At 55.7% G+C, this 23,862-nt stretch overlaps 8 protein-coding genes across 8 annotated transcripts; 6 read left to right on the top strand and 2 right to left on the bottom strand.

Moving 5' to 3' along the window:
* The first annotated feature begins 429 nt into the window (after positions 1-429).
* On the top strand, positions 430-4,488 carry P170DRAFT_464122 (RNA helicase). Its single transcript, XM_024852222.1, has 3 exons — positions 430-443; positions 514-4,051; positions 4,129-4,488. The coding sequence occupies exons 1-3, from the start codon at positions 441-443 to the stop codon at positions 4,389-4,391; spliced, it is 3,804 nt and encodes a 1,267-aa protein (XP_024706434.1). The 5' UTR covers positions 430-440; the 3' UTR covers positions 4,392-4,488.
* Positions 4,489-5,145: 657 nt separating this feature from the next.
* On the bottom strand, positions 5,146-7,769 carry P170DRAFT_160777 (G2/mitotic-specific cyclin). The gene is made up of 4 exons (XM_024842569.1): positions 7,430-7,769; positions 6,155-7,225; positions 5,554-6,093; positions 5,146-5,499 (listed from the first exon to the last, which is right to left on the bottom strand). The coding sequence occupies exons 1-4, from the start codon at positions 7,439-7,441 to the stop codon at positions 5,245-5,247; spliced, it is 1,878 nt and encodes a 625-aa protein (XP_024706435.1). The 5' UTR covers positions 7,442-7,769; the 3' UTR covers positions 5,146-5,244.
* Positions 7,770-11,324: 3,555 nt separating this feature from the next.
* Positions 11,325-14,151, top strand: P170DRAFT_436208 (putative C6 finger domain protein). Its single transcript, XM_024849110.1, has 2 exons — positions 11,325-12,434; positions 12,529-14,151. Exons 1-2 carry the CDS (start codon positions 11,652-11,654, stop codon positions 13,819-13,821), a joined length of 2,076 nt encoding a protein of 691 aa, XP_024706436.1. The 5' UTR covers positions 11,325-11,651; the 3' UTR covers positions 13,822-14,151.
* Positions 14,152-14,700: 549 nt separating this feature from the next.
* On the top strand, positions 14,701-16,930 carry P170DRAFT_436209 (putative DNA-directed RNA polymerase III RPC4). Its single transcript, XM_024849111.1, has one exon. It carries the CDS (start codon positions 15,013-15,015, stop codon positions 16,861-16,863), a length of 1,851 nt encoding a protein of 616 aa, XP_024706437.1. The 5' UTR covers positions 14,701-15,012; the 3' UTR covers positions 16,864-16,930.
* A 1,061-nt stretch (positions 16,931-17,991) lies between these two features.
* Positions 17,992-18,435, top strand: P170DRAFT_474683 (uncharacterized protein; the record flags this gene model as incomplete). The annotated part of the gene is made up of 1 exon (XM_024853171.1): positions 17,992-18,435. One exon carries the CDS (start codon positions 17,992-17,994, stop codon positions 18,433-18,435), a length of 444 nt encoding a protein of 147 aa, XP_024706438.1.
* Positions 18,436-19,211: 776 nt separating this feature from the next.
* On the top strand, positions 19,212-20,198 carry P170DRAFT_436211 (uncharacterized protein). The gene is made up of 2 exons (XM_024849112.1): positions 19,212-19,616; positions 19,791-20,198. The coding sequence occupies exons 1-2, from the start codon at positions 19,463-19,465 to the stop codon at positions 20,069-20,071; spliced, it is 435 nt and encodes a 144-aa protein (XP_024706439.1). The 5' UTR covers positions 19,212-19,462; the 3' UTR covers positions 20,072-20,198.
* On the bottom strand, positions 20,190-21,240 carry P170DRAFT_382389 (uracil phosphoribosyltransferase). The gene is made up of 3 exons (XM_024845602.1): positions 20,983-21,240; positions 20,810-20,909; positions 20,190-20,687 (listed from the first exon to the last, which is right to left on the bottom strand). Exons 1-3 carry the CDS (start codon positions 21,157-21,159, stop codon positions 20,281-20,283), a joined length of 684 nt encoding a protein of 227 aa, XP_024706440.1. The 5' UTR covers positions 21,160-21,240; the 3' UTR covers positions 20,190-20,280.
* A 124-nt stretch (positions 21,241-21,364) lies between these two features.
* Positions 21,365-22,904, top strand: P170DRAFT_436213 (FluC/FEX family fluoride channel). Its single transcript, XM_024849113.1, has one exon. The coding sequence runs from the start codon at positions 21,604-21,606 to the stop codon at positions 22,816-22,818; it is 1,215 nt and encodes a 404-aa protein (XP_024706441.1). The 5' UTR covers positions 21,365-21,603; the 3' UTR covers positions 22,819-22,904.
* The last annotated feature ends 958 nt before the right edge of the window (positions 22,905-23,862 follow it).

Below are 23,862 nucleotides of genomic sequence, written 5' to 3' on the forward strand. Positions count from 1 at the left end.
GAAGGAGGCAGACTGGAGAATGCGGGCGAACGAAGCTTACCGGATCGGCTCCCCGCAGCCCTAGACGGAATCGCCGAAAAATGCGGTCTAGTGCGGGACTGCCTCCGCCAACGTTTCCTACTTCTTCGCCTTCGCAATCGCGACACGCTCGGTTTCTGACTCCACGGGCGTGTGTTCAGCTATATCTGTCGCTTTGAGAAAGAATGGGACCGAAGAAAAAGGCCGACGCCCGTGGAGGCGGCCCCAAACCCGGCACGAAGCAAGCCAAAGCGGCCGCCGAGCGATCAGCGGAGGCCGCGAAGGCGCCTCCTGCGACGGAGGAGCCCAAGAAGCCATCCGTCAAGGAAGTCATTGGTGGCGCGTCATGGACGGGCAAGTTGCCGGTCAATATGCTCTCCGAGCACTGCCAGAAGCAGAAGTGGGAAAAGCCCGAGTATACTATGGTGGGCAGACAGCACTCCCCAGTTCCCCGTTGCGCAAGAAGCTTGGGCTAATTTGTTTGCGGTCGAATAGGCCAAAACCTCAGAGGGATATATATCGTCGGTCATTTTGAAGCGCGTTGATCCCAAGACCCGAGAAACGACCGTCCTTCCTCCCATGAAACCCCCTCCGTCTCACAAACACCTGGCGGCGCAAGCTACCGCGTTGGAGGCTCGCCATTTCGCTGCGGCGTATGCGCTCTTCCGGGTGTGCAACATGAAGAACTTGCACATGATGCTCCCACCGGCATACAAGAAGCTCTGGAAAGAGGACTTCTCGCAAATCAAGGCTGCAGACAGTAAAGAAGGCCGAGGGTGGATGTATGAGGCCGACCCTTTCCTGGCCAAACAAGAACGAGAGAGCGCTGCGGCAGATCTAGAAAAGAAACGCAAGGAGCGGGAGAAGTCTCAGGCGAAAGAAGCCAGCAACAAAACGGTCGATTTGGGATTGGGGTCGAGTGGGGAGAATAAGGGAAAGCGAATCTGGTCGCAAGCTCCGAAAGTGGACATGGGAAACAAAGTTCGTCGGGATATCGAAGGATTGTTGCGGCAGCATACCATTTGGAACCCTTACAATGTGCAAATCCCGGAGAAAGAGCGTAAAGCCATGATCGACGAGTTCGCGCGTCTAGGCTTCCGACGCAGCCACGTCGAAGAGGCCGCCGCCGCATGCAAAGACCGGGAGGAGGTTCTCGAGTGGCTTCTGATCTACGTTCCAGAGGATGACTTGCCATCTTGGTGTCTACCAGAGAGGTATTCTGCTGGCGTGAGTCTCGCGAGTGATGACCTTGCAAAGGAGGCCAAGATCAAACGGCTCTCTGCCGTCGGCTATCCTGCCGACCTTTGCTCGCGCATCCTAGACAGCAAGCAAGGCGACGAGCTTGCGGCTGCGGAGTTCTTACAGGGCACCCTGGTGCATGGAGAGAGTGCATCTGCCGGCTCGATTTCGGTCGAAGATGCGGAGGATCTCTGGGCCGAAGAGCAAGAGACCCTGGAAGCCATCTTCGGGGAACGATACCGTCGGATCTCACCCAAAGTCTGCGAGATTCACGGAGAGTCGCCAAGTGCTTTGGAAAACATGTCATTTCGCTTCCAGAAGCCTTCTGGCCATTATCCGTCATCGGTGCCGGTCATCCTGCTCCAGACCAAGGATATCCCGGCTTACATCCGCCTCAGCGCCATCCGCCAGGTCGTGCAATACTCCGAGGAAAACTTCCTGGGCGAGCCAATGATATATAATATACTAGACTGGCTGGAGGTCAACTTCCCTGCAGTCATGGAGAACCCGGGCAAACTACGAGACATCTCTACAGTCATGGCGGCCCCGTCGGGTTCGACGTCGACCATTGAAATGCCTGTCCGTCAGTCGCGCAAGAAGACAAAGGAGATCACATGGCAAGCAGGGTCGCCGCAGAGTCTTTCTATTCGTGAGGCATGGCAGGCTAAGCAGTTAACCAAGGCCCAGCAGGATATGACGGAGAAGCGAGAATCACTTCCGGCGTGGAATATCCAGGATGCCATCATCCGGGCCGTCAACAAGAATCAAGTCACCATCATCTCCGGTGAAACGGGAAGTGGTAAAAGTACTCAGTCGGTGCAATTCGTGCTGGATGATATGATCCAGCGCAACCTGGGCGGAATCGCGAATATTATCTGCACCCAGCCACGAAGAATCTCCGCCCTCGGTCTTGCAGACCGAGTCAGCGACGAGCGATGCACGTCTGTCGGCGAGGAAGTCGGATACATCATTCGCGGTGACTCCAAGGTCAAGTCCGGCGTCACGAAGGTGACCTTTGTCACCACTGGTGTCTTGCTTCGTCGTATACAATCTGGCAGCGGCGCAGATGGCAATGTCGCTAGCTCTCTCGCGGATGTTACCCACGTTGTGGTGGACGAGGTCCACGAGCGCAGTCTTGATACCGACTTTCTGTTGGCTCTCCTGAGGGATATCCTTCGTTTCCGCAAGGACATCAAGGTTATTTTGATGAGTGCAACCCTCGATGCCAACATCTTCATCGACTATTTTGGTGGGCGTGACCGTGTTGGTCTGGTAAACATTCCCGGACGGACATTCCCTGTGGATGACTACTATCTGGATGATATAGTCCGCGACACTGGGTTTTCGCCGGAGTTCTCTGATCGGGATTTCGACGAGGATGCATCCTCGTCACAGGGCGACGAGTCACTCGGCAAGCTTCTTCGCAGTGTCGGCATGGGAATCAATTACGATCTCATTGCCTCGACGGTCCGATACATCGATGCCATGCTGGGGGATCAGCCAGGAGGCGTGTTGATCTTCTTGCCCGGTACTATGGAAATCGACAGATGTCTGAACGCCGTGAAGAGGATTCCCAATGCCCATCCTTTGCCATTGCATGCCTCTCTGCTGCCCAATGAGCAGCGACGCGTCTTCCTCAGTCCTCCAAAAGGCAAGCGAAAGGTCATCGCCGCAACCAACGTTGCCGAAACCTCCATTACTATCGAAGACATCGTCGCCGTCATCGACACCGGCCGTGTCAAGGAGACGAGCTACGACCCCAAGGACAACATGGTCCGACTCCAGGAAGTGTGGGCCTCTCAGGCCGCCTGCAAGCAACGCCGTGGACGTGCCGGTCGAGTAAGGGCTGGAACGTGCTACAAGCTCTACACGCGCAAGGCCGAAGCCAGCATGGCAGCTCGTCCGGACCCTGAAATCCGCCGCGTGCCACTCGAGCAGCTCTGCCTGTCTGTCAAATCCATGCAAGGCGTGGACGACGTCGCCACGTTCCTCGCCAACACCATCACTCCACCGGAGAGCATCGCCGTCGAAGGAGCCCTCAACTTCCTGCACCGCGTGGGCGCCCTCGACCACGACCGACTCACAGCCCTCGGACGATACCTCTCCATGATCCCCGCCGACCTCCGATGCGCCAAGCTCATGGTCTACGGCTCCATCTTCGGCTGCATCGACCCCTGCATCACCATCTCCGCCATCCTCACCGTCAAGAGCCCCTTCGTCTCCCCCCGCGACCGCCGCGACGAGGCCGACGCCGCGCGATCCTCCTTCTCCAAGGGCGACGGAGACCTTCTCACCGACCTCTCCGCCTACCAGCAGTGGTCGGAACGAGTCAAGGCCCACGGCTACTGGCAGACGCAGTCCTGGTGCGGCGGCAACTTCCTCTCGCACCTAACCCTCCGCGACATCTCGTCCAACAAAGCGCAATTCCTCACCTCCCTGAAAGACGCCGGCCTCCTCCCCGTCGACTACTCCGACACCACCTCTAGCGCCGACCCCCGCTGGAACCGCAACGCCGGGAACCGCGCGCTCCTGCGCGCCCTCGTCGCCGGCGCCTTCCAGCCCCAGATCGCGCAGATCTCGTTCCCCGACAAGAAATTCGCCAGCTCCGTCACCGGCACCGTCGAGATCGACCCGGACGCCCGCACCATCAAGTACTTCAACCAGGAGAACGGCCGCGTCTTCATCCACCCCAGCTCGCTCCTCTTCTCGGCCCAGAGCTACCCCGGCGCCGCCGCCTACCTTAGCTACTTCACCAAGATGGCCACCAGCAAGGTCTTCGTCCGTGATTTAACCCGTATGTCTCCCTTCCTCATCCATAATCTCCCCATGCATGACCCACAGAACGCCGACTAACACTGAAAAAAACAAAAGCCTTCAACGCCTACTCCCTCCTCCTCTTCTGCGGCTCCATCTCCCTCGACACGATGGGCCGGGGTCTCGTCGTCGACGGCTGGCTCCGACTGCGCGGCTGGGCGCGAATCGGTGTCCTCGTCTCGCGACTGCGCATGATGCTCGACGAGATCATCGCGTCGAAGATCGACAATCCGAACGAGAGCGGCGGCGGCTCGGGCACAGCGAACCAGGTCATCGAGGTGGTGAAAAAGTTGATTGAATTTAATGGGTTGGATCAGTGATTTCTTTTTTTGGGTTTTCTTGGTTTTCTGGAGGTAGAGATTGGGTAAATGAGGGGGTGGGTGGGTATGAAAAGTTATATATATATACACACGCACGGGCACTGATAATCTGGGTTTCGTCTTGTTGACTTGGATATATAAAAGAGATAGAGATGATTTCCTTCAATAGAGATTGGTTAGTGATGATGACCCAAATGATCGATTCAGTCGGTATATATATGACCAGACAATTTACCAGTAACACTGGACTAAAATCATCCAACCTTACTCGGAAAAAATGGAGATAATAAATCCAATTCGACTAGTTTCTGCGCCATAATCCTGGACATTAACCCATGATAAACAAAGAAAATAAGATGGGCCAAAAAAGAAAAGAAGGACGGGCAAGACTAGCAGGACAAATAAAAACCCTCGACGAGTCGACGAATCGATATGGATCGCATGAGACGAAAATCAACATACTGGGGGACGTGCAGTCATGACAGTTGGGCAGATGGTAAGAGACAAGATCACATACAAAAGAAACGAAGAAAGGGTATGGCAAGAAGAAAAAAGAGAAAAAGCAAAGGAAAAGAAACAAAACCTATCATCCCGTTAACTCCCCAGGCCCGGATTGATTTGCATGCATGCATGGCTTTCATGTCATCCGTTTTCATTAGGTAGATTCGAAAAAGAAAAAGATAAAAGGGAAAAAACTCCACCCATTCGAAACCCTGTCTCCGATCTGTCGCCTTTTCTTTTATTTCGGCGTCATGTTGAATCCCAAACGTGAGGAAAGGAAAGAGCTGAATGTGAATGCAAGGAAAGTCGTAATAAAAGTCGATGCTAAGTGGGGGTATGTAGCCATAGAGGCCTAAGCGCGCTTCCAATAGTCGGAGGATTGGCTGCGATCGAAGACAGAGCTGTCTCTGGACGCCTCGGGGAGTCGGAATCCCTTGCGCATCTCAGCCTCGGCGAAGAGAGAAGCTCGCTTGAACTTGCGGTCCGCGTATTTCTCATAGATCGCCGCGTGGTGCTTACGAGGGATCTCGCAGCATTCCATCATGAGCGATATGAGCGGAAGCAGCTGGGAATACGTGTAGTCCGCATAATGAATATGGGCAGCAGTCTGGTATCCGTTAGAAGATGATAAGACGGTAAGGGGGTTGGAGTGGAAACATACCCAGGATCCCTTTCTCAGCATCATTCTCGCGAGGCAATGAGCACCGGCAGCGACGAAGCTAGGGGGGCTGCCCACGAAGCGCTCATCCATGATGGTAATCTCCAGGAAGTACTTGGCGAGAGTTCGAGTTTCCAGGTCATAATCGTCTGCCTTGCTCACTTTTCGTAGGAAGCTCATGGGACCGGGCCATCCAAGTTCAAACTGCAGCATGCTCAGCATGAAGCGCTCAGCCTTGAGGATTTCATCGGCCGTGTAGCCTCCGTCGACCATATAGACGATCTCGCCTACGGAGGGACAGTTGATCTCTTCGTATTTGGCAGCGATAAAGATGGCCGTCGCGCCCACGAGCTGCAGCTTGCCCAGGGAGACAATCTTGCAAGAAAGGAAACGATCGATGTAGTTGACACACAAGAAAAGCGTCTCCGGAAGCAGACCAAACCGATGGTGAACCTGCACCAGCCAATCCATCAACACCGAGCGCATGGACCACTGGATCTCTGCTTGGTTGTCCATGTAATGGGCGTTTGGCAGCATTTTGAGCTGACGGCACAAGAAGAATTAGTCAATTGTATCAAGCAATGAGCGTCTTCAAAGTACATACCTCCTGCTCCCTCATGTAATCAAAGATGTCGTCATTGTAGTCGGCCACCATGCTGGTATCCCAAAGCTCTTCTTCAATGTCCTCCTGAGTTCGGCTTTCCTCCACGATCTGCTTTGCGCGAGCCAGCTCACGCTTCACCTTCTGGGTAAAGCGAGGGAAGAGCATGGCCGTGGTTGCGCCAGTCGTGTTATCCCCACGGGAACGATACGAACGGGCCGTAATGTATCCATCATCTTCCTCATTTTCGTCTTCCTCTTCATCCCAGTATTCCTCGGGCTCCGACTGGACCGGGGCGTGTTCGATACTATCGCGAGGTTTGGCGACCCGGTCTAGGGTTGTGACTGCTGCGTGGGATTCTTCGGGCTTGATGTTTTCCTTGAGGCCCTGGACCTTGCAGTCATCATCGTTGACCTTCGAGACATCGTCCTCTTCCTCGGGAAGTTCGGAGAGAGCGATAGACGGATCCAGATCATCCGAGAGTAGCTCTTCCAGTTCCTGTTTCGGGACCACTTCTTCCTCCCCGTTGTCTTGCTGAGAAGGCGCCGTCGGCACGTGTTTCGCTTCGTTTGTTTCGCTTTTGGTTTCCTTGGATGTAAGTTCTTTCTTCTCTGCTAGGGGTTCGGACGGGTCCTTGAAGACGGTTCCTCGCTTGTTGAGGGCCTTGCGGGTGTTGGCGGTCTGTTGCGCGACACCCAACTGCTTGGCCGAGGGCTCGAGGGGCTTGGGGTGGGACACATTGTTCAATAGACCCTTCAGTCCGGTCACTGACATGGGGCGCTGGGCGGGCTGGGAGAGCGCGGCCGGTTTCTTCTCCAAGACGACTGCCGACGGCTTTTCCGATACCTTGAGTTGTTTCTTGCCCGCAAGAGAGGCATCGTCTCGGCTGGCCTGCACCAGGTTCGCCGTATTGCTCACGTCCCCAAAGGCAGCTCGTCTAGGAGCGTTCTTAGTCACGCCATTCTGGAACATGGTTGACAGGGCGGGCGTGGACTTGTTTTTCTGGTGAACGGTTTTGCCGGCGGCGAGAGGAAGGGGAGCATTCTCGTCTCCACGGACGCGAATTCGCTGGGGCTGTGATTGATCATTCTCAGTCAGTATATACAAGTACCACATCTAGTCGCGACCATTGCAAGCCCCAATAAGAGGAGACGGATCTGGCGCGCGTCGATCTTCCCGACCTACAGACGGGACTCGTCTCTAGCGACAGACCCGATGCAGGACCAGGACGGGAACGATGCAGGAGGGGGAAAATAAAAAGAAAGAGAGCAAACACACCTTAGCATCCATATTGGCACCGGAGAGCAGTCGACGCCTTCAGCGGACCGTGTGTGGGGAGGATTGAGGGGGTGGATGGTCGATTGTTTACCTCTTCGCAGGAGTTCGCCGTGGCAGCAGCTAAACTTATACTAAAACGACCCCAAACAAACAACAAAAACCCGTGCCAAGAGAATTCTTGACGGACGCCGACGCAGGGATTTTCCAGGGGAATTCGATCGGAGCACGAGCGAATTGCAACCGGAAGCAAAAGAAACACGCGAACGACGGGGTTGTCGACTGGGGGCTGCGATGGGAGGAGGAAGGAAGAAGAACGAGGGAGAGCGAGTCTTCTGAATCTAGAGGGCGAGACGGCTTCCTCAGGCAGCGCTCCGTCTCACTGGTGATGGCCGCTGACTCAGCCGGTCCTTACTTGGTTACCGTCAACAACGCCCGCGCTAAGCCGCTTCCGGCCCCCTGCGGAATGCTTATGTCACGCGGTGTTTGGCCTGTTTGCATGGGCTGGCGGCCGGTGACATCATCCGTCGCGTCTCCTGCTGCTGCCCGGAGAACACTCCAGCACGAGCAACTCGATGGAAAAAGGGTGAAACTGATTGAACATTGAGCACCATAATTGTAACATACATGCGACATATTTCTGCCTCTCAAACCTCCCCTCCGACCGTCGAATGGGGCGTTGTCCCGGAGCAACCCGTGGAAGGACCTTTACGCGCCGGGAGACACGGGGCCGACACCCATTAAACGCGAGAGCACGTGACGCTCCGTGGGCGGCGTCGCAGCGTCGTTCGTGCGATTCGAGACCTCCAAGACGCCTGCCACCGGCTCATCCACTGTCATCCTGTCGCCGCGCTCCACCCCGATGGCATCTCATCCGACCGAGATTCCCCCGTCTTTCGATCATGGAGAAAATCGGGACGAGAACAGATGTCGAGGGCAGACCATCGACAAACAACAGTAATCTGGCAGTGATCGGATCAGCCATTCTGCGCAAGGACGCCGGCTGGTTTTATATCGAGAGGCGAGCAGCAGGTGGGCAATGCGCTGTGACGACGGATTGGATTGGCTTCTTTGGCATCGCCTTCTCCGCTCGCGTAAGGGCAAAAAAAAAAAAAAAAAAAGGAAAAAAAGGAAAAAGGAAAAGCCACCTAGAAAGCCCGATCCCCAATGTGGGACGCGGATCGGGCGGTACCTCAGAGATGAGGCATGATATCCACCTTTCACACAACTTGGTCAGGCCCGGACTGAAAAATTGGGCCGTCGCTGGTTCGATGTCGTCGCATGACTCTACAAACTATCCTTGCGCCGAAGCCGCGGGGACGGCGGACGGCGAGTTCGGCGACAAACGGCGACCAGGAGTGAACGAGGGCGAGGCCATTGTCGCGAGAACAGCGTCGGCCAGAATGAAGAAAGACGGCAATACGAGGGCGACCCGCACGGAAATGTAGCAATGTGGTGGTTCCTCAATCAATAGTAGGAAACAAAGGCAGTAAATATAACGACAATAAGAAACGGCGTCGCAAAGTTTCGGTGTGCGGCCTCAATCGACGTCTCCAACCAGAATGCCCCGCCCAGCTCTTCCTCCCCAGAGGATCCTTTTCCTGCCTCTCGCTTTTTTCCCTTTTCTGCCGTTCGCCTTTCGCTTCTGGTCTTTCTTTGTGCTATACCTCCGTACATATGATGTATCTCGACCCTACCGTCGGACTAACGAAAGCAGGCCGTCGGGGGGTCGCTGGTCGGGGCAAGTTGCAAACGCATCTCCCCCACCCGGCTAACGGCATCGCTGCGCCAGCTGGTTCGCCTGCCTGAGACCTTGTCGCTCCGTCGCTCTTTTTCTCTTGGGCCTCTGGGACCATGCGACGGCTTGGGTCGTCTCGGAGAATGGATGCGACACTCGCCTTCCCCTCCGTTTGTCTCGCCGGTGGCCTCTGGGGACCCGGGTCAGTCCGAGGGTCAGCGCGCAGGTCGCTGACTCGGATGCGATAGGCGCCCGGGTCAGGAAGGGAAAATAGTAGCAAAATAGAGTCGAGTAAGGCGTAGGATGATCCGCCCCAAAGGTGATCCTTACGTAGTCCGAGGGAGGGGTAAACGAACGAGTCTGGACAGGCGCAGATCATGAAACGAGGCAATTGGGCGCGGTCGCTGGCTTGGCTCGTTCTCGCCGATTGCGATTCAGGTCTCCGTTGCTACTTTGCTTCCCAGCGCTCTTTGGGGCGCCTGTTGGCAACCGGTTTGTCCGGAAGATGCGATGCATTTTCCTGTTCGTTCGACAGCTTTCCCGGACTCGAGCCATCCGCTTGCCCGTTGATCCGCCGACGCTGGTGCTTCCTCCGGGGGGGAGATCGAGACAGGCAATTCACGGCAGGCAGGAATTGCAACTGGACAGCAAGAGACCCGACAGGATCTAGCAGGGGACCCTTCTGAAGTGGCATCGTCCATCCCTCCGTTTTGGCGCTTTTCCGACGATGGCGGCCTGACGGCACGGGCATCCCATCGGATCAACGTGACCGGCGGTGGTCGCATCGTCTTCTTTTTTCTCTCCTGTCTGTTCGTGGGGTTTACGATGGCTACTCCGGCTGTAATTATTTTCTACGATGGCCGACAGAAGGCCAGAAGCAAGAATCCGCAGCGACGATGACGGAATGGATTAGTTAGCTGGCCGGGATGTGATCGGGTCATTCGACGTGGCCGCGCTGAGGATGTGCCATTTTAGTCCGCCACTTCTTGCGCTCGCAGCGAATCATCCCGGAGCGAATTGTGGAATGTGCTTGGGCTCGCGTCTTTGGCTTGGGACCCTTTTGGCAGCAGAGAAGAAGTCCGGCCTCCTCCCAGGGCTCGCAGAGACCAGCCCTGGTCTACCGGATGGTCTGGTTTCATTTGCGCCAGACATCCAATTTGGAGGCATGTCGATCGCATTGTCGGCGACAGCGCCGTCCAGCTGGGACTGCCAAAGAGCCCCCGAATTCCGTCGCAATCCCTCAACTCCCATGACTTATCAAAGAGGGTCTCCGATAGCTCTGGGGGAGGAATGCGATCCGGGTCAAATGCGACCAGGAAATGACGGCGCAAATGCGACGGAGAGCCCGGTTCGGGGATCGGCCACGAAACGGCCACCACGAATTCTGGAAGAATCAAATAATAGTTGAACATCAAGTAGAATGGCCAAATACCAGAATAATGCAAAAGTAAACGGAGCGACAGACGGGGGAAGGCACCGCGGCGAGGGCGATGGAGTCGAGGGCCGCATTGTCACCGACCCTCTTTAGGTGAAACCCAAAGCATCGATTCTCCTCTTCTTCCGCTTCTCTCCTCGACTCAACTCTTCTTCTTCCCCCCAACTCGCCTCTTCTCTCGCCCTCTTCTGCCACCTCCCTCCCTCCTCCATTCATCGACAGGCCTTCTCAGGTATGTACTGCCCTCTCTCTATCCTTCTCTGGCTCTTGTTGCATTTTTCTCGACCTCCTCGCCCCTGACTCGCTTCGATTCTGCATCGACTGTCTGTGATGCCACCGCTGACATGCCCAGGCGCTTCGTAGACAACTCCCACCGCTACACCCTCGACCACCGCCATCGCCGGTTTTCTCGTTCGCTGCTCGGGTTATCTGTATGACTGCGACTCTGGATAATTAGGTTTGATCTGTTATAGGTGTGTCTTTGATGTTCTCCCTCGTCTTCCGATCGACTCGGGTCGCTTCTCCCACTTCCTCCCCCCCCCCAAACCTGCAGGTCTCCCAACAGGCGCCTGGCGAACACTCGACATCTCCTCTCCATCCCCTCATCCTCCATGATCATCGATCCGGTCCATTGGCCTCTCGACGGATGAATTGTGCTGACCTCTGGGTGCCATTTGACCTAGTTTTTCGACGGCAGTATTTTTTACCCTTCGCTTTTCTGTCGCTCTCGGGTCTTGCGACTGGGGGTGTTCTCATCCCATCCACAACCTTTCGCCATCATCTGTTGGCTTTAGAATAATCGCGGGTGATCCATCTACCAACCAAGCCCCTCTGGTTTTCTTGTTGTGGTAGGTTTGGATAGAATTTGCCCCGTACCCTGCCGCCCTGCTCCCTCTCCCCTCTCTTTTTCTGCCTCGCTCTCTCTCTCCCCCCACCCAACGAGATTCCATCGTTCGCTCCGTTTGGCTCCGTCCCATCCATCGAACACTCGATTGATACCTTCGTCGATGTAGCAGCAGTGTGGCAGTTGGTCTGCCCTGCTCCCCTCCATGATGCAGGCTATGCAGTATGACGGACACGCCGTCCCGGGACAGTCACCCACCTACCCGAGTCACCATTCGCCTCACGAATCCCCCCATAGAACCCCCGTCCCCAAGAACGTCGCCTTCGAGCTGCTCCTCGATGAGAACTCCAAGGTGCGGGCTCGGATTCCCATGCGGGTGCAGATCTATCCGCATGATACCACGGATTCGATCGTGACGACGGTGAAGAACTTCTACGGGATCTACGATGGCGCTGCCAGCGGCGTCAGCTTCGAGGACGAGCATGGCACCACCCTCATTGCTAGGTATGAGAATCTGAGGAATAACATGACCGTGTATGTGCGGGTGATCCCCGTTCAGGCCTACACGGACGACTATGCTGAGCGGTTCTATGGGCATCTGCCCGTGGAGGCTCGCAAGCGTCCAAGTCTTGGCGAGCCCTTCCAGATGCCGCCGTCCATGCAAGCGGCGTCGGTGATGGACCCAAGCCAACCGCCTTCCCGCCCCGGTTCTCGAGTTGCTCGGAAGCGCAGTATGTCGCCGTCCGCGAGAAGCCGCCGGAGCGCTTCCCAGCACAAGCAGTCGTCGAAGCCTGGCAATAAGAGCCGGGGCTCGAGCACCCACGGGAGCTTCCATGACGAGGGAACTCCCGGATACAGTGACAGCGAGGGTGGCTACGGCTCCGTCTCGGGGGCCAAGAAGTCTCGAAGTGAGCAGCTGGGCAGCTCGGATATCAGCATGGAAAATATACTCCAGGATGGCCGTCGCAAACGGCCCAAGTTTGATAGCTCGGTTCGTCTTGACTACTTGTCTCGCGTGGGGCGATCTCACACGCTGGATAAGAAAGACGTGCTAACGCTGGGATGCTTCCCGTCTTGTGTTTTAGGAATTGCCGTTGTTTGTTCCTCCTCAGGTTCCCCTCACTACCTCTACCTCCTCGATCTCCCCTCAGCGCCGGTCTGTCGGACAGGAAGGAGTTGTCTCCCCGTTCGCTCGCCCCGCCCAACGACCCTACAATTACCAACAGCCCCTGCCGTCGCCGCAGAGCTACGGCCACAGCGAACAAGTATATGCGTATAGCGCCCCGCGCAATTCCGTATATGCCACGCCGGCCGTCCCGGACCACGGGCATCGCCTGCGTGATCGGACGGCGACCCAGTCGTCGGGCCAGCTGAGCAATCCGGCGGGTCGAACCAGCGGGCCGGGCGTCTTGCCGACCCCCGACCCGACCATCGCCAGCTGTATCTCCGACGAGGACGTTGCCATGCAGCTGATCCGCCTCGGCGATGCGTCCAACTTCTCGCATGGTCGCACCTCTGCCTCCACGCTGGACGATGCCTTCAGCGGCGCGGCGGATGCAGCCTCCTCCACGGGCGCGACGAGTGAAGGCGAGGATTTCAGCGAGGAAGATGACGATGACCTTCCTGCGCGCAGCCGGCAGAGACTGGAATCGAGCCCGATGCTCCCACCGGGTGCGACCAAACACACGCACAAGCGGTTGGATGACATTCTCCCCAGCTTTGACAGCTCCGATGGCAGCTACGACGGGATGGACGACGACTACGGACAGGAGGACCCCGAAGACGGCATGGTCAAACACGAGGCGGATGACGATACCTTGTACAAAGAATCGGCGCCCAAGCCGAAGAAGCTCAAGACGCGCCCGAATGGCACCGCTTCGGGCAAGCCTCGCTCATCCAAGTCTGCCCCCGTGCGCCAACACAAAGGCAGCAGCAAGACTTCCTCCGTGGCCGTGCCTCGGAAAATCAAGTCGACCTCCAATGGAACTGCTCACCCGAAGGTTGCCATGTCCCCACAGATGGTGAGCCCGGCTCCGACGAGGAAGGCCTCTACTTCTTCCGTCAACTTCCAGCCTCCGCTGGCAGCCGACGAGGAAGACCTCTCGACCAAGCCACGTTGTCAGCGATGCCGCAAGAGCAAGAAGGGTTGCGATCGGCAACGCCCTTGCGGACGATGCAAGGATGCTGGCATTGGCCTGGAGGGTTGCATCAGCGAAGACGAAGGGAATGGTCGCAAAGGCCGCTACGGACGCCATATGGGGGTTCCGGTCAAGAAAAACCTTGATTCGCCTACCGAGAGCACCGAGTCCCTGCCGATGGTAGCCACGGGTCCGCTATTCTCCGCGAACAGCGAGAAGAACAAGAAGCGCAAGCGCTAGGACTTCGTCCGAGAAATTGGTACGCCCCGTGGGACTGGCTGGTCGCCCATGATTGACTCCTCGTCCTCTCTCTCTCTTTCTCTCGCTTGCCACTTTCCTGCACCTGTCTTGTCTCAAATCAAGGCCACGACGACGGAAATATCTTGGATTTGCCAGCGCTTTCCCACCGGGGCATTCATACACACCGCTTGATCTTGGAAAAAAAACAAAAGCCTGCTTCAAGCACCATCTCCTCATCCGTCGCATTTCCTGCTTCCTCTATTTTCTCCCGTTTCTGTCCAATTCCTATTGCGTACATTTGGTTGTCTCCTTCTTGAAACTACAGTTGTCTATCTACCGTCCATACTTCACCTTGTTGCCTTCCAGACGTACAGTGTTTGGGTCCGGATCCCGAGTTGATCTCTTCCCTCCACCTGAGCCTCCCAATGCTCCTCACATTCCTTGCTTGCGATCACAGTGTTCGTCATGCTACACTCTGCACCCTACCTTGTTTATCATGGATAGTCTAGCGATTGAACTGAGCGGGTTGAACATCTTTATCGAGTCTTTTTATCACTTTTTGGGGGCGTTTGTGCTGCTGCTACTTAACGGATCACTGTTCCAGTGTCACATACATTCATTTATTAGCCTATGTTTGAAGAGTGTGAATTTATCGTTTTGCCCTATTACTTCGGCCGACTGAAGTTGAGTCTGTCCTGGATTGCGGCCGTCGCGCTCTGGCGGCGCTCGTAGACGTTGGATGCCTCATTTCAGCCTTACATCACTCGCCCGTAAGCGGACTAGCGTGGTCCCGACGTGCCCCGCAGCGGATAAGCGCGCGCTTCTTTTTTTCCGCCAAATTCCAGTCTTTTTTTTGTTCCATCGGCCAAATTCCCCTCTATACGCTCTCTTTTTTTTTTTAATCGCCCTTTTTCAATTCTACCTCCACGACTGATATTCCTCTATTATTCCTGTCAAAGATCTCCCTCTCTTTGCCGACCTGATCATCCTACATCTTGTCCTCTCGAAAGAGAGACAGAGAGAGTTTCAGAGTCATCCGTCCGCTCAACGACCCGTTCATGATCTGAAAAGTTATACTTGTGCCATATACACATACACACGCATTCGCCGTGCCCCTCTATCCGTCCTGATCCTATTCTTACCCTCGTGAATCACCCCGAGTGAACCCCATACATAAACGACGACCCCACAATGCCGCCCAAAGCCGCAGCCCGCCGAGGTCGAGGGGCAGCAGCCACCGCCGCCAGCCGACGAACCGAAGGCACCGAAGGCGCATCTGCCAGTCCCGCGCCTGCAGCAGCCGGCGAGACAGAGACGCGATCGAGCGCGACTCCGAGCGCCGCGCGAGCCCCCGTGCAACGGCTGCAATCGCTGAAAAAGCGCACGCCCGCAGGCAGCATCGCGCCCGCCGCGAAACCGCCTGCCGGTCCGGACGGGGAGCCGGCCAAGCCGACGCTGAAGTACAAGCCGCGGGCGGTCGGCCGACGAAGCAAAGAGGAGCGAGAGGCCATCGAGAAGCTGGAGGCGGAGAGACATCGGGAGCGATTGGCCGAGGCGGCGGCGATTCAGCGCGGTCGTGGCCATGACGGATCGCGGGGTCGCGGAGGCGCCGCGCGCGGACGAGGAGGCGCCATGGGCTCGGCTGGACCTCTTGGGGCGGGAATGGGGATGGGCGGTGCGCGCCGCGGACGAGGTGGGTTTGGACGGTTTGGGAATCAGGATTCGAGGCATTCGTCGATGTCGCGGCGCAGCCGATCTGTTATGGATCTGGGCAGTGGCCACGTGAGTCGGGACGTGTCGTCGGATGAGAGTGACAACGAAGTGAGGTTCAGTATCGACCAGATCAATCTGGACAGTGACGAGGATGAACCCGCTCAGGTGGAGGATAAGAAGGGCAAGATGGCAGTGAAAAACGCCGACCGGCATGGCGGCGAGAAGGGCTTGCGGCCCATTCGAGTGGAGCGACACGAGCACGAGGAGCGTGTGGTCAGCGTGAACATGGAATCCAGCTCGAGCAAATCAGCCGAGTTGAGGCAGCAGGCGCAGGCGCAGGCCACCGAGGACGACGCTCTGTTCGTGCAAGATGACGACCAAGCGACTACGCAAGAACCGAAGGAGGGTGAGGCGCGCGTGAAACAAGAGCCTACGGATGACGACCAAGTCATGGAAGATGTTGCGGCTCACGACGACACTATTATCACCGACGACGGGCTGCTACCGGTCCAGAAGGTGAAGGTTCGCCGGAATCTGGGCTCTAGAGAGACCTCCACCGCCGTCGAATCGCCTCCGGCCAAGGACCCTAAGAGTTTACTACGCACCAAGGAGGACATCGAGGAGTTTGACCGCCACGCGCACGATCTTGATATGATGAAGGATCTCCTGTCGAGGGAGGAGAAGGAAGAGAAGGACACTGCGACGGAGAAAGACCCCGACACGGAGCAATCCGAGAAACCGGCGGACGGAGAACCCGACACCGCGGCGGACGACAAGGAGAAGGACGCAGAAGACAAGGACAAGGACGAAGACGAGACTGCCAAAGACAAGCTGGCGGGACAACTGTTCCTCATGCAGTTTCCACCCATGACTCCCAACCTGGTTGTTCCCGGCGAGGGTGGTGATAATGCCGAGGGCGCGGCCGATAACGCCGGACAACCCGGCGCCGAGGGGACGACTACGAACGGTGGGGGTCGACCTCAAGAGCCAGCCGTCAAGAACGAAGACGGCGTGGAAGTGCTAGATGAAGCCGACGAGACGACAGCGAGAGAGCCGTCCAAGATCGTCACGGCGTCGGACTGGCAGCTGCCGGCCGGGCGCGTGGGGAAGTTGAATGTGCATGCGTCCGGACGGGTGTCGATGAATTGGGGAGGGATCAACTTCGAACTGGATCGCGCGACGGCGGTGGACTTTCTGCAGGAGGCTCTGATCGTCTCGACGCCGCCCGATGCCGAGGAGGTTGACGCCGAGGACGACAAGCGAGTATGGGCGATGGGGCAACTGAGCGGCAAGTTCACGGTGACGCCCGACTGGTCGAAGATGCTGTGATTACTGTACCAAGTAGCCAAAATAATGACAGGCTGGGATGTGGGATGATCTGCACCGCATAGAGATTGATCATTCGACGGTTGCTTCCTATAATTAGCGTGGCTGTTCCGAGTTGCGACGGCTTGCGAGTACATCATAAGGCTGCCTGCGTCGGAGCCTGCACCCACGCGGGACTTGTCCGAGATCCTGGCATCATCATTCACAACGAGTCCACGAGTCTGCAGTCAACCAGTCGACGACCAAGACTTTATGACGTCCGCCATCGCGAGTTCTTGACTGTTAGTGTCGCGGCACACCGCGCGATGACGGAATCGGCGTAATCAAACCTGGAAATTACTGCCTGGCCTCTTTCGTCCACACCCTCGCGGCGCTGCGCTCTGACTGGCCGGTCTGCTCCCAGCCCAGCCCCCGATTGGGAAACGCCCCAGGCCGATTGTTCCAGGGGGGTCCCCTGCTCCACTGCCTGGGATTGGCCCTGAATCCCGGACAAGCTTCTGCTGGTGGCACGAGACACGGATCGTCTCGCACTAGTGTCAGCCCAAGCTGACACGGCTGGCAGCGGGCCAATCACCAGCCCGCCTAGTTGGCGCCGAGCGGACCCGCAGTGGGCCCGACCCAAAGACTAACTGCAATTAAATTTCCACTAATTTCCAGGGCCAACGGGGGCCTGTCAGCGTCTGGCCGTTTTTCCCTCCCTTTTGCTTGCGACGGTGAAACCAACCGTCTTTCTTGTTTTTTACCCTTTTTCCCTTTTTCTCTTCCTCGTGCTGGTCGACTTGCGTTGATTTCTTTTTCTTTTTCTGTTTCTTATTTCTGTTGCCGGGGCTCTTCTGCTCGTCCTTCTCCTCTTCCCCCACTGCATTCGCGATCCGGTCCTCGTCGCAAATTCCTTCACGGCTCCTCGGTCACTCGTTTGGTGTTGGAACTTGGAAATCTCTCGCTTGGAAATACAACCAACTGCCGCGACTCGCGATCTCGTATCTCTGAATCACCCCGATTAGATAGATAGTCGCCGGTGATCGCTCCATCGCCCCCAAAGGAAGCTGTCCGCTGAAGTGGTTGGTGGAGCTATTCGCTGCGACCGTCTTTTCCTCCTCCCACTTGTCTCTGCTCCGACTCCATAACAGCATGAAGACCTCGCATCTCCTATTATCGCTCGTCCCGACGACGCTGGGCCTCGCCGTCGAGACCGAACAAATACCACCCGCCGTCGCTCCTAGTCCATCGGTGCCAAACACCACCCCGCCCGCTCCGTTGCCAGAAGTCCAAGTTCCCTCGCCTCGAGAACATGGATTCGCCGTGCCGTTCCAAGCTCGCCAGATGCAGCCGGCTGCCGTACAACCGGCCGACGTGACGGTCACCGTTGCCGCGGAGGACCCTCTTCCAACGACAGTTCCCGATCAATGGCTGGAGCCTTCGCGGGGGAATATCGGGCTGAGAGCGTTGGCTGCCCCGCCGGGCGTGACAAAGTCGCTACGAGCACGGAGTGAAGGAACCCTTGGCCAAACGCCATGGATTGGCATGGCCATTGGATTGACCTGTACGGCACTTGCTGCCGTGATGCTGGGGTGATCGCGGCCGAGAAGGACCTTTCATCTCGCTGGAACCGTTTTTTTTTTTTTTATTCTCATTGCATTCGTGTCCGTGATTCGACACTTCCCCATTGCATACGTCGCATACGTCTATACTTGCGGTCTGGCCCATCTTGGCGTGGGATTTGCATTCGGAGTTTTCTCTTCTTTCATCTTTTCATCTTTTCTTCATTTTCATGACTGACTTGGCAATCGTGACTTGCGGTTGTTAGGTCTCTGCTACGAGCGTATTTTGCAACCATTGCGAGCATTTGATCGGAGGCCCTGATCCATCTGGGGTAGGTTCAGGGGTCTCCTGCTTTGATACACCTTTCCCCCTTTATTTTCTTCTTTTCTTCAGAATCAGCACAGCCTGGTTCTCATACCCAACCTGACTGATGTATAGACACAGGGTTGGTGACGTTTGGTGTACGTGTATATGATACCTCTTTATTTGTTTTCTTTTCCTCGTCCTGTCAGAGACACAGACTCTGGCTCAGGTCTATATACTGTTACTATTACTGTGGCTATTGTCTTCACTACTGTATCTACTGTCTAGGTACTGAGATTTATGCATGATGATCTGAATATCTTTTCCTGTCCTTTCTTTGATCCTTCGACCATTTCCATTCGCCGCCAATCATCGCGCGCCGAGACTCTCTTTGTACGCAGTCGCTCCCTTTGCGGTTTAGCCTGCAGGAAATTCCCCGGATTTGAAGAAATACGAGTCCAGCCGAGTCGTTTCGCGGTTCGGCTCTTTTTTTATCCTCTTTTCATCTCCCTATACTGCCCTCTTGGTCTCTATCCTCCATCTCGTCTCATCTCTCACCACTCGAAGACCTCCCTCTACCAGCCACCTCTACCCTACCTCCACCCTCATCGTCAATATCAAACCTCAACATCACTATCACCATCCCCAACAGCCATCCCAAACAATCCAAACTAAACCAAACCAACCCAAGTCCAAAACAAACCCCTCGAACCCCTCCCCTCACAAAGAAAGAAACAAACCCACCCAAGGAACCAACATGGTCTTCAAACGCGAAATCGCATCCACCAACCTGCCCGACAACATCCCCCCGTACACGCCCATGTCGTCGCTCGGCCACGAACTCGGCATTTTGTTCGGGTTCCTGGTCGCTTGCTTTGTCGTGATGGCGGTGTATATTGTTCTCTGGCGGGGTATGTACTGTCTGTACCTGTTGACTCTGTTGCTTCCCCTTCCCTGCTTGCTTGCTATCGTCCGATCTATCTACCTTTGCTCTGTCCTGAAGAGTACTGGATATGATATGGCTCTTCGACTTCTTTGCGACCCGTTCCATACACCAGAGAAGTCAGCACTAACCTCCCGGATAGTAATCGAGCGCCGCGAAGAACAGCGCGAAAAGATCCGCCGGGAGGAACTAACGGCTAAAGGGATCCATCACGGGCGAGGCGGCGTGCACGAGAAGATGATGGATCGGGAGCGCATCGCGCCGTTCGAGAGGGCCGAGTTGCCGGGGTACTTTGGCGGCGTGGCCGTGGCGCCGGGTGTGATGACGGGGGCCGGAGGGAGCAGTAGTCGGGGTCCTGCGAGTGCGAGCTTGAGGTGGGAGAGGGAGATGGAGATGGAGAATTTGAGGAAGGGGTCTCGATGAGAGGGGTTTGTTTTCTGTCTTGGTTTATGGAGTTAAGGGGGCTTAGTTATCTTCTTCTTATGATTATGACTATGAGCATATGCTATGTGAATGGCTGGATGAAGGCAAATGACATTGTATGAACGTTTTCTGATCGTTACTTCTATGCTTATACCTATCCATACTAGGGTATATATCATCTATATATGTGGTCGGTTTTCATTCTTGCTTCACTTCCCCATCGCAACAAACAGTCGGTCTCCGATATCTCCCAGTCCCGGGACAATCATGCCGCGCTCATTGCACTGCTCATCCACGGCACCCACCCACAATTCCACGCCCTCCGGCCAGGCCTGAATGGCACGGTTCACTCCGGGCTCCGATCCCAGAACGCCCAGCATCACTACCTTCTTAACGCCCCATTCGCGCAGCAGATGGATGGCCGCTTCGGCGGTGGCCCCGGTGGCGATGACCGGGTCCAGGAGAATGGCGATGTCGGCGGCGGCCGTGTTGGTGTCTGACGTCTGGCGGTGGAACGGCAGGTTGTTGTAGTACTCGACGGGTTGGAGGGAGAAACTCTCTCGGAAAAGACCTAGATGATAGATGGGGACAGAGGAAGGGAGGAGGTTGTTGATGGCTGGGATGCGGGGAAGAGGGGTGGAGAAGTCAGTCAACGATGGATTGATTAATAGATAGATTGAGTAATTGAACGGAAAGCAAGTGAGAGCTGCAGGCAGAAGATAGACAGTGCAAACACACCCTCAGTCATGCCCAACCCTGACCGCAGAATGGGCACCAGTGCCACGTTGGCGGGGTCGATATCTTGGGTTTCATATTCGAAGCCTAACGGGGTTTGATCCTAGAAAATCCCGGGGAAAGGAAATGATTCAGTTGGCTGAAGCTGGATCCAGGCATGGTGATGGGGTCGGTACCGTTCCACGACGGGTGGTTTTCAGGCTCGCTGCAAAGGCCTCGACGCCCAGGATGGTAGCAATCTCGTGGACGAGGTCGCGGGTCTCGCGGGTGGAGGCGGATTTGGAGCGCAGCTGCGAGAGCTTGGCCTGGAGACAGGGGTGGGAGGAGACGTGGACGTTGGCAGGAAGCGGCATGGTTTGATGGTGATTGAAGGCAGGTTGATCAAATTGAGAGGAAGGGAGAGAGGTAGAGGTAGAGAGAGACGAGGAAGGAGGAGAAGCGACGAAGACGAGGGGAAACAAAAGAAAAGAGGGGAGGTCACCTGCCGGCTTAGTACTCCTGCCCGACGACTGCTCACATTCCTTTTCTTCATTTCTCCTCTCTCCTTCCTCTCTGTCAATCGGTCTGCAGTCTGCATCGTCCATCCAATGCTCCCTTCCGTATACATCGCTGAGTCTCAGCCCAGCCCACTCCAATCTCCATGGATCGATCTCCACCGACCCACTTGCCATCCACTAGTAACACCGACTGCTAGACTGCTAAGTGCGAAACCTCCGTCATCGCCCTTTTTTCTTTTTCTTTTTTCTCATTTTTTATGGCGTCCTCACCTGTTTGCTCCCCGAAACTGCTGATGCGCCATGTCCAATGCCAACGCCGTCCTTGACACCGGCGCACCACCTCCCATCCAGGATGCTGCGCAGCGTCAGGTCGACTCTCTTCCTCCCACCAACGACAAGCCTTCCGGCGCCCAGCCCCCGGCCAAACATGCCACGCAACTCTACACCCTCTCCTACCTCGTTTTCTTCGCTATCTTCGGCACCTTGGCACGTCTTGGCCTGCAGGCCCTCACCGTCTATCCCGGCGCCCCCGTCGTAACCGGTGTTCTCTGGGCCAACGTGGGTGGGTCTTTACTGATGGGCTTCTTCTTGGAAGACAAGAACCTCTTTCGTGAAGAATGGGGCACCGACGACATCTCCGCCAACCACCCTGGTGACGCGACTGAGCAGGCCAAACGGCACAAATCCGTCAAAAAGACCATCCCCCTGTACATCGGCCTCACCACCGGATTCTGCGGGAGCTTCACCTCCTTCTCCTCATTCATCCGCGACATCTTCCTTGCGCTCTCCAACGACCTCGCCGACCCGTCCGCTCCCTCCATCGCCTCGCGCAATGGCGGGTACAGCTTCATGGCCCTTGTCGCCGTCATCCTGGTGACCGTCGCCCTCAGTCTAGGCGCGCTCGTGTGCGGCGCGCATCTGGCCCTGGCCCTGGACCCCGTCGTCCCTGCGTTCCCTTTCCGCCTCACCCGCCGACTGTTGGATCCCCTGTTCGTCTGCCTCGGCTGGGGATGTTGGTTGGGCGCCGTCTTCATGGCCATCTGGCCCCCGGATCGCCACGCTGCCTCGCCGGAAACCTGGCGCGGACAGGCCATTTTCGCCGTCGTCTTTGCGCCCCTAGGCTGTCTGGTACGCTACTACGTCTCCTTGCTGTTGAACACCCGTATCCCCACCTTTCCCCTCGGCACCTTTGCCGTCAACATCGGCGGCACCATCATTCTGGCCATGTGCTTTAACTTGCAGCGCGTCGACGGCCTAGGCACCGCGCTCTCGTCCAGCGCCGCCTCCTCGTCCATCCTCACGAGCTGTCAGGTGCTGCAGGGCGTCATGGATGGGTTCTGTGGCTCCGCCACCACGATCAGCACCTGGGTGGCGGAACTGAATGGACTGAGTCGTCGCCGCCACGCCTATGTGTACGGGATCAGTAGCATTGGCGTCGCCCTCGGGTTCTTCGTCATCATTGTAGGGTCTTTGCGATGGACTTTGGGCTTTGTAGAGCCTGTATGTGCGTCATGACCAATTCCTTTGACCGGGCCAAGACCATATGGACAAGATTCTATACAATATAATATACTTAATATACCTAATGTTGGCTGTAAGAATGATAATAGAAATGCAAGACTACACTACACTACACGAACAAAACAGCTAAATTATCCCCGCCAAACCAACTTGTATTTTGTGCTAGAATTACTTATAGTACAGGGTACTACAACGCAAACCATGTGCAATCAGTAAAAGAAAAGAGCAGATAAACATTATCAACGCAGAAAAGGTTTCAACAGAAAGAGATAAAAATTAATAAACCAAAACATCGAAACATGCATGCAGGCAAAAACAAATGCAACGAATCACGGTGGAGAGGAGTAAAAGAGATCAAAAAGACAACAGACATCAAACAATAAACACAGCGGGGACGGCATAAACACATAAACTCAGAACGGTTCTAAATCACATACATTAAAAGCAGAAGTCAAAAGAGAAAAATGATAATCAAAAGTGGAGTAGAAAAGAGAGACTTGAAGAGAAGACTTAAAAACGGTAGAAATGAATATATAAACGGCAAGGTATCAAAATGGTCCGGGGACAAAATCGACAGGCAAATTGACCAAACACGCTGGATGCGTCGAAGTAGGGGCACTAAGAATTAATAGTGTAGAAATGGATATAGAGAAAAGCAACAACTCCACCGAGTGCTAAAGTGAAGAACACACAGGACCAGCCGGGTGTCGAGATGTTGCCTTGAAGGGGGAACAACCCATAAAAACAAGAAAAGTGACCACACCGGACTCCTGTGAGCTCTTGCAAGATAAAAGACGAGAAGAATCAGGAGAACGCAAAGAAAGAGAAGAAGAGAAAACGTCGCAAAGAAGAAAAGCAGTCAGGCAACACCGGCACGAAGCATTATGCAGCGGTTCAGATCATGAGGTTTTCCCAGATGGGAAAAAGAAAACACTTTGCCGCCCATGCTCGCTCCTTTGCTCCCAACCACAACCCCGAAAATTCACCAATGTCCCAGGAGGAGAGCTATTGAAGCTCGGATAGCGAGTGATAATCAAT

This window comes from Aspergillus steynii, assembly GCF_002849105.1.
Source record: "Aspergillus steynii IBT 23096 chromosome Unknown P170scaffold_3, whole genome shotgun sequence".
Lineage (NCBI taxonomy): Eukaryota > Fungi > Ascomycota > Eurotiomycetes > Eurotiales > Aspergillaceae > Aspergillus > Aspergillus steynii.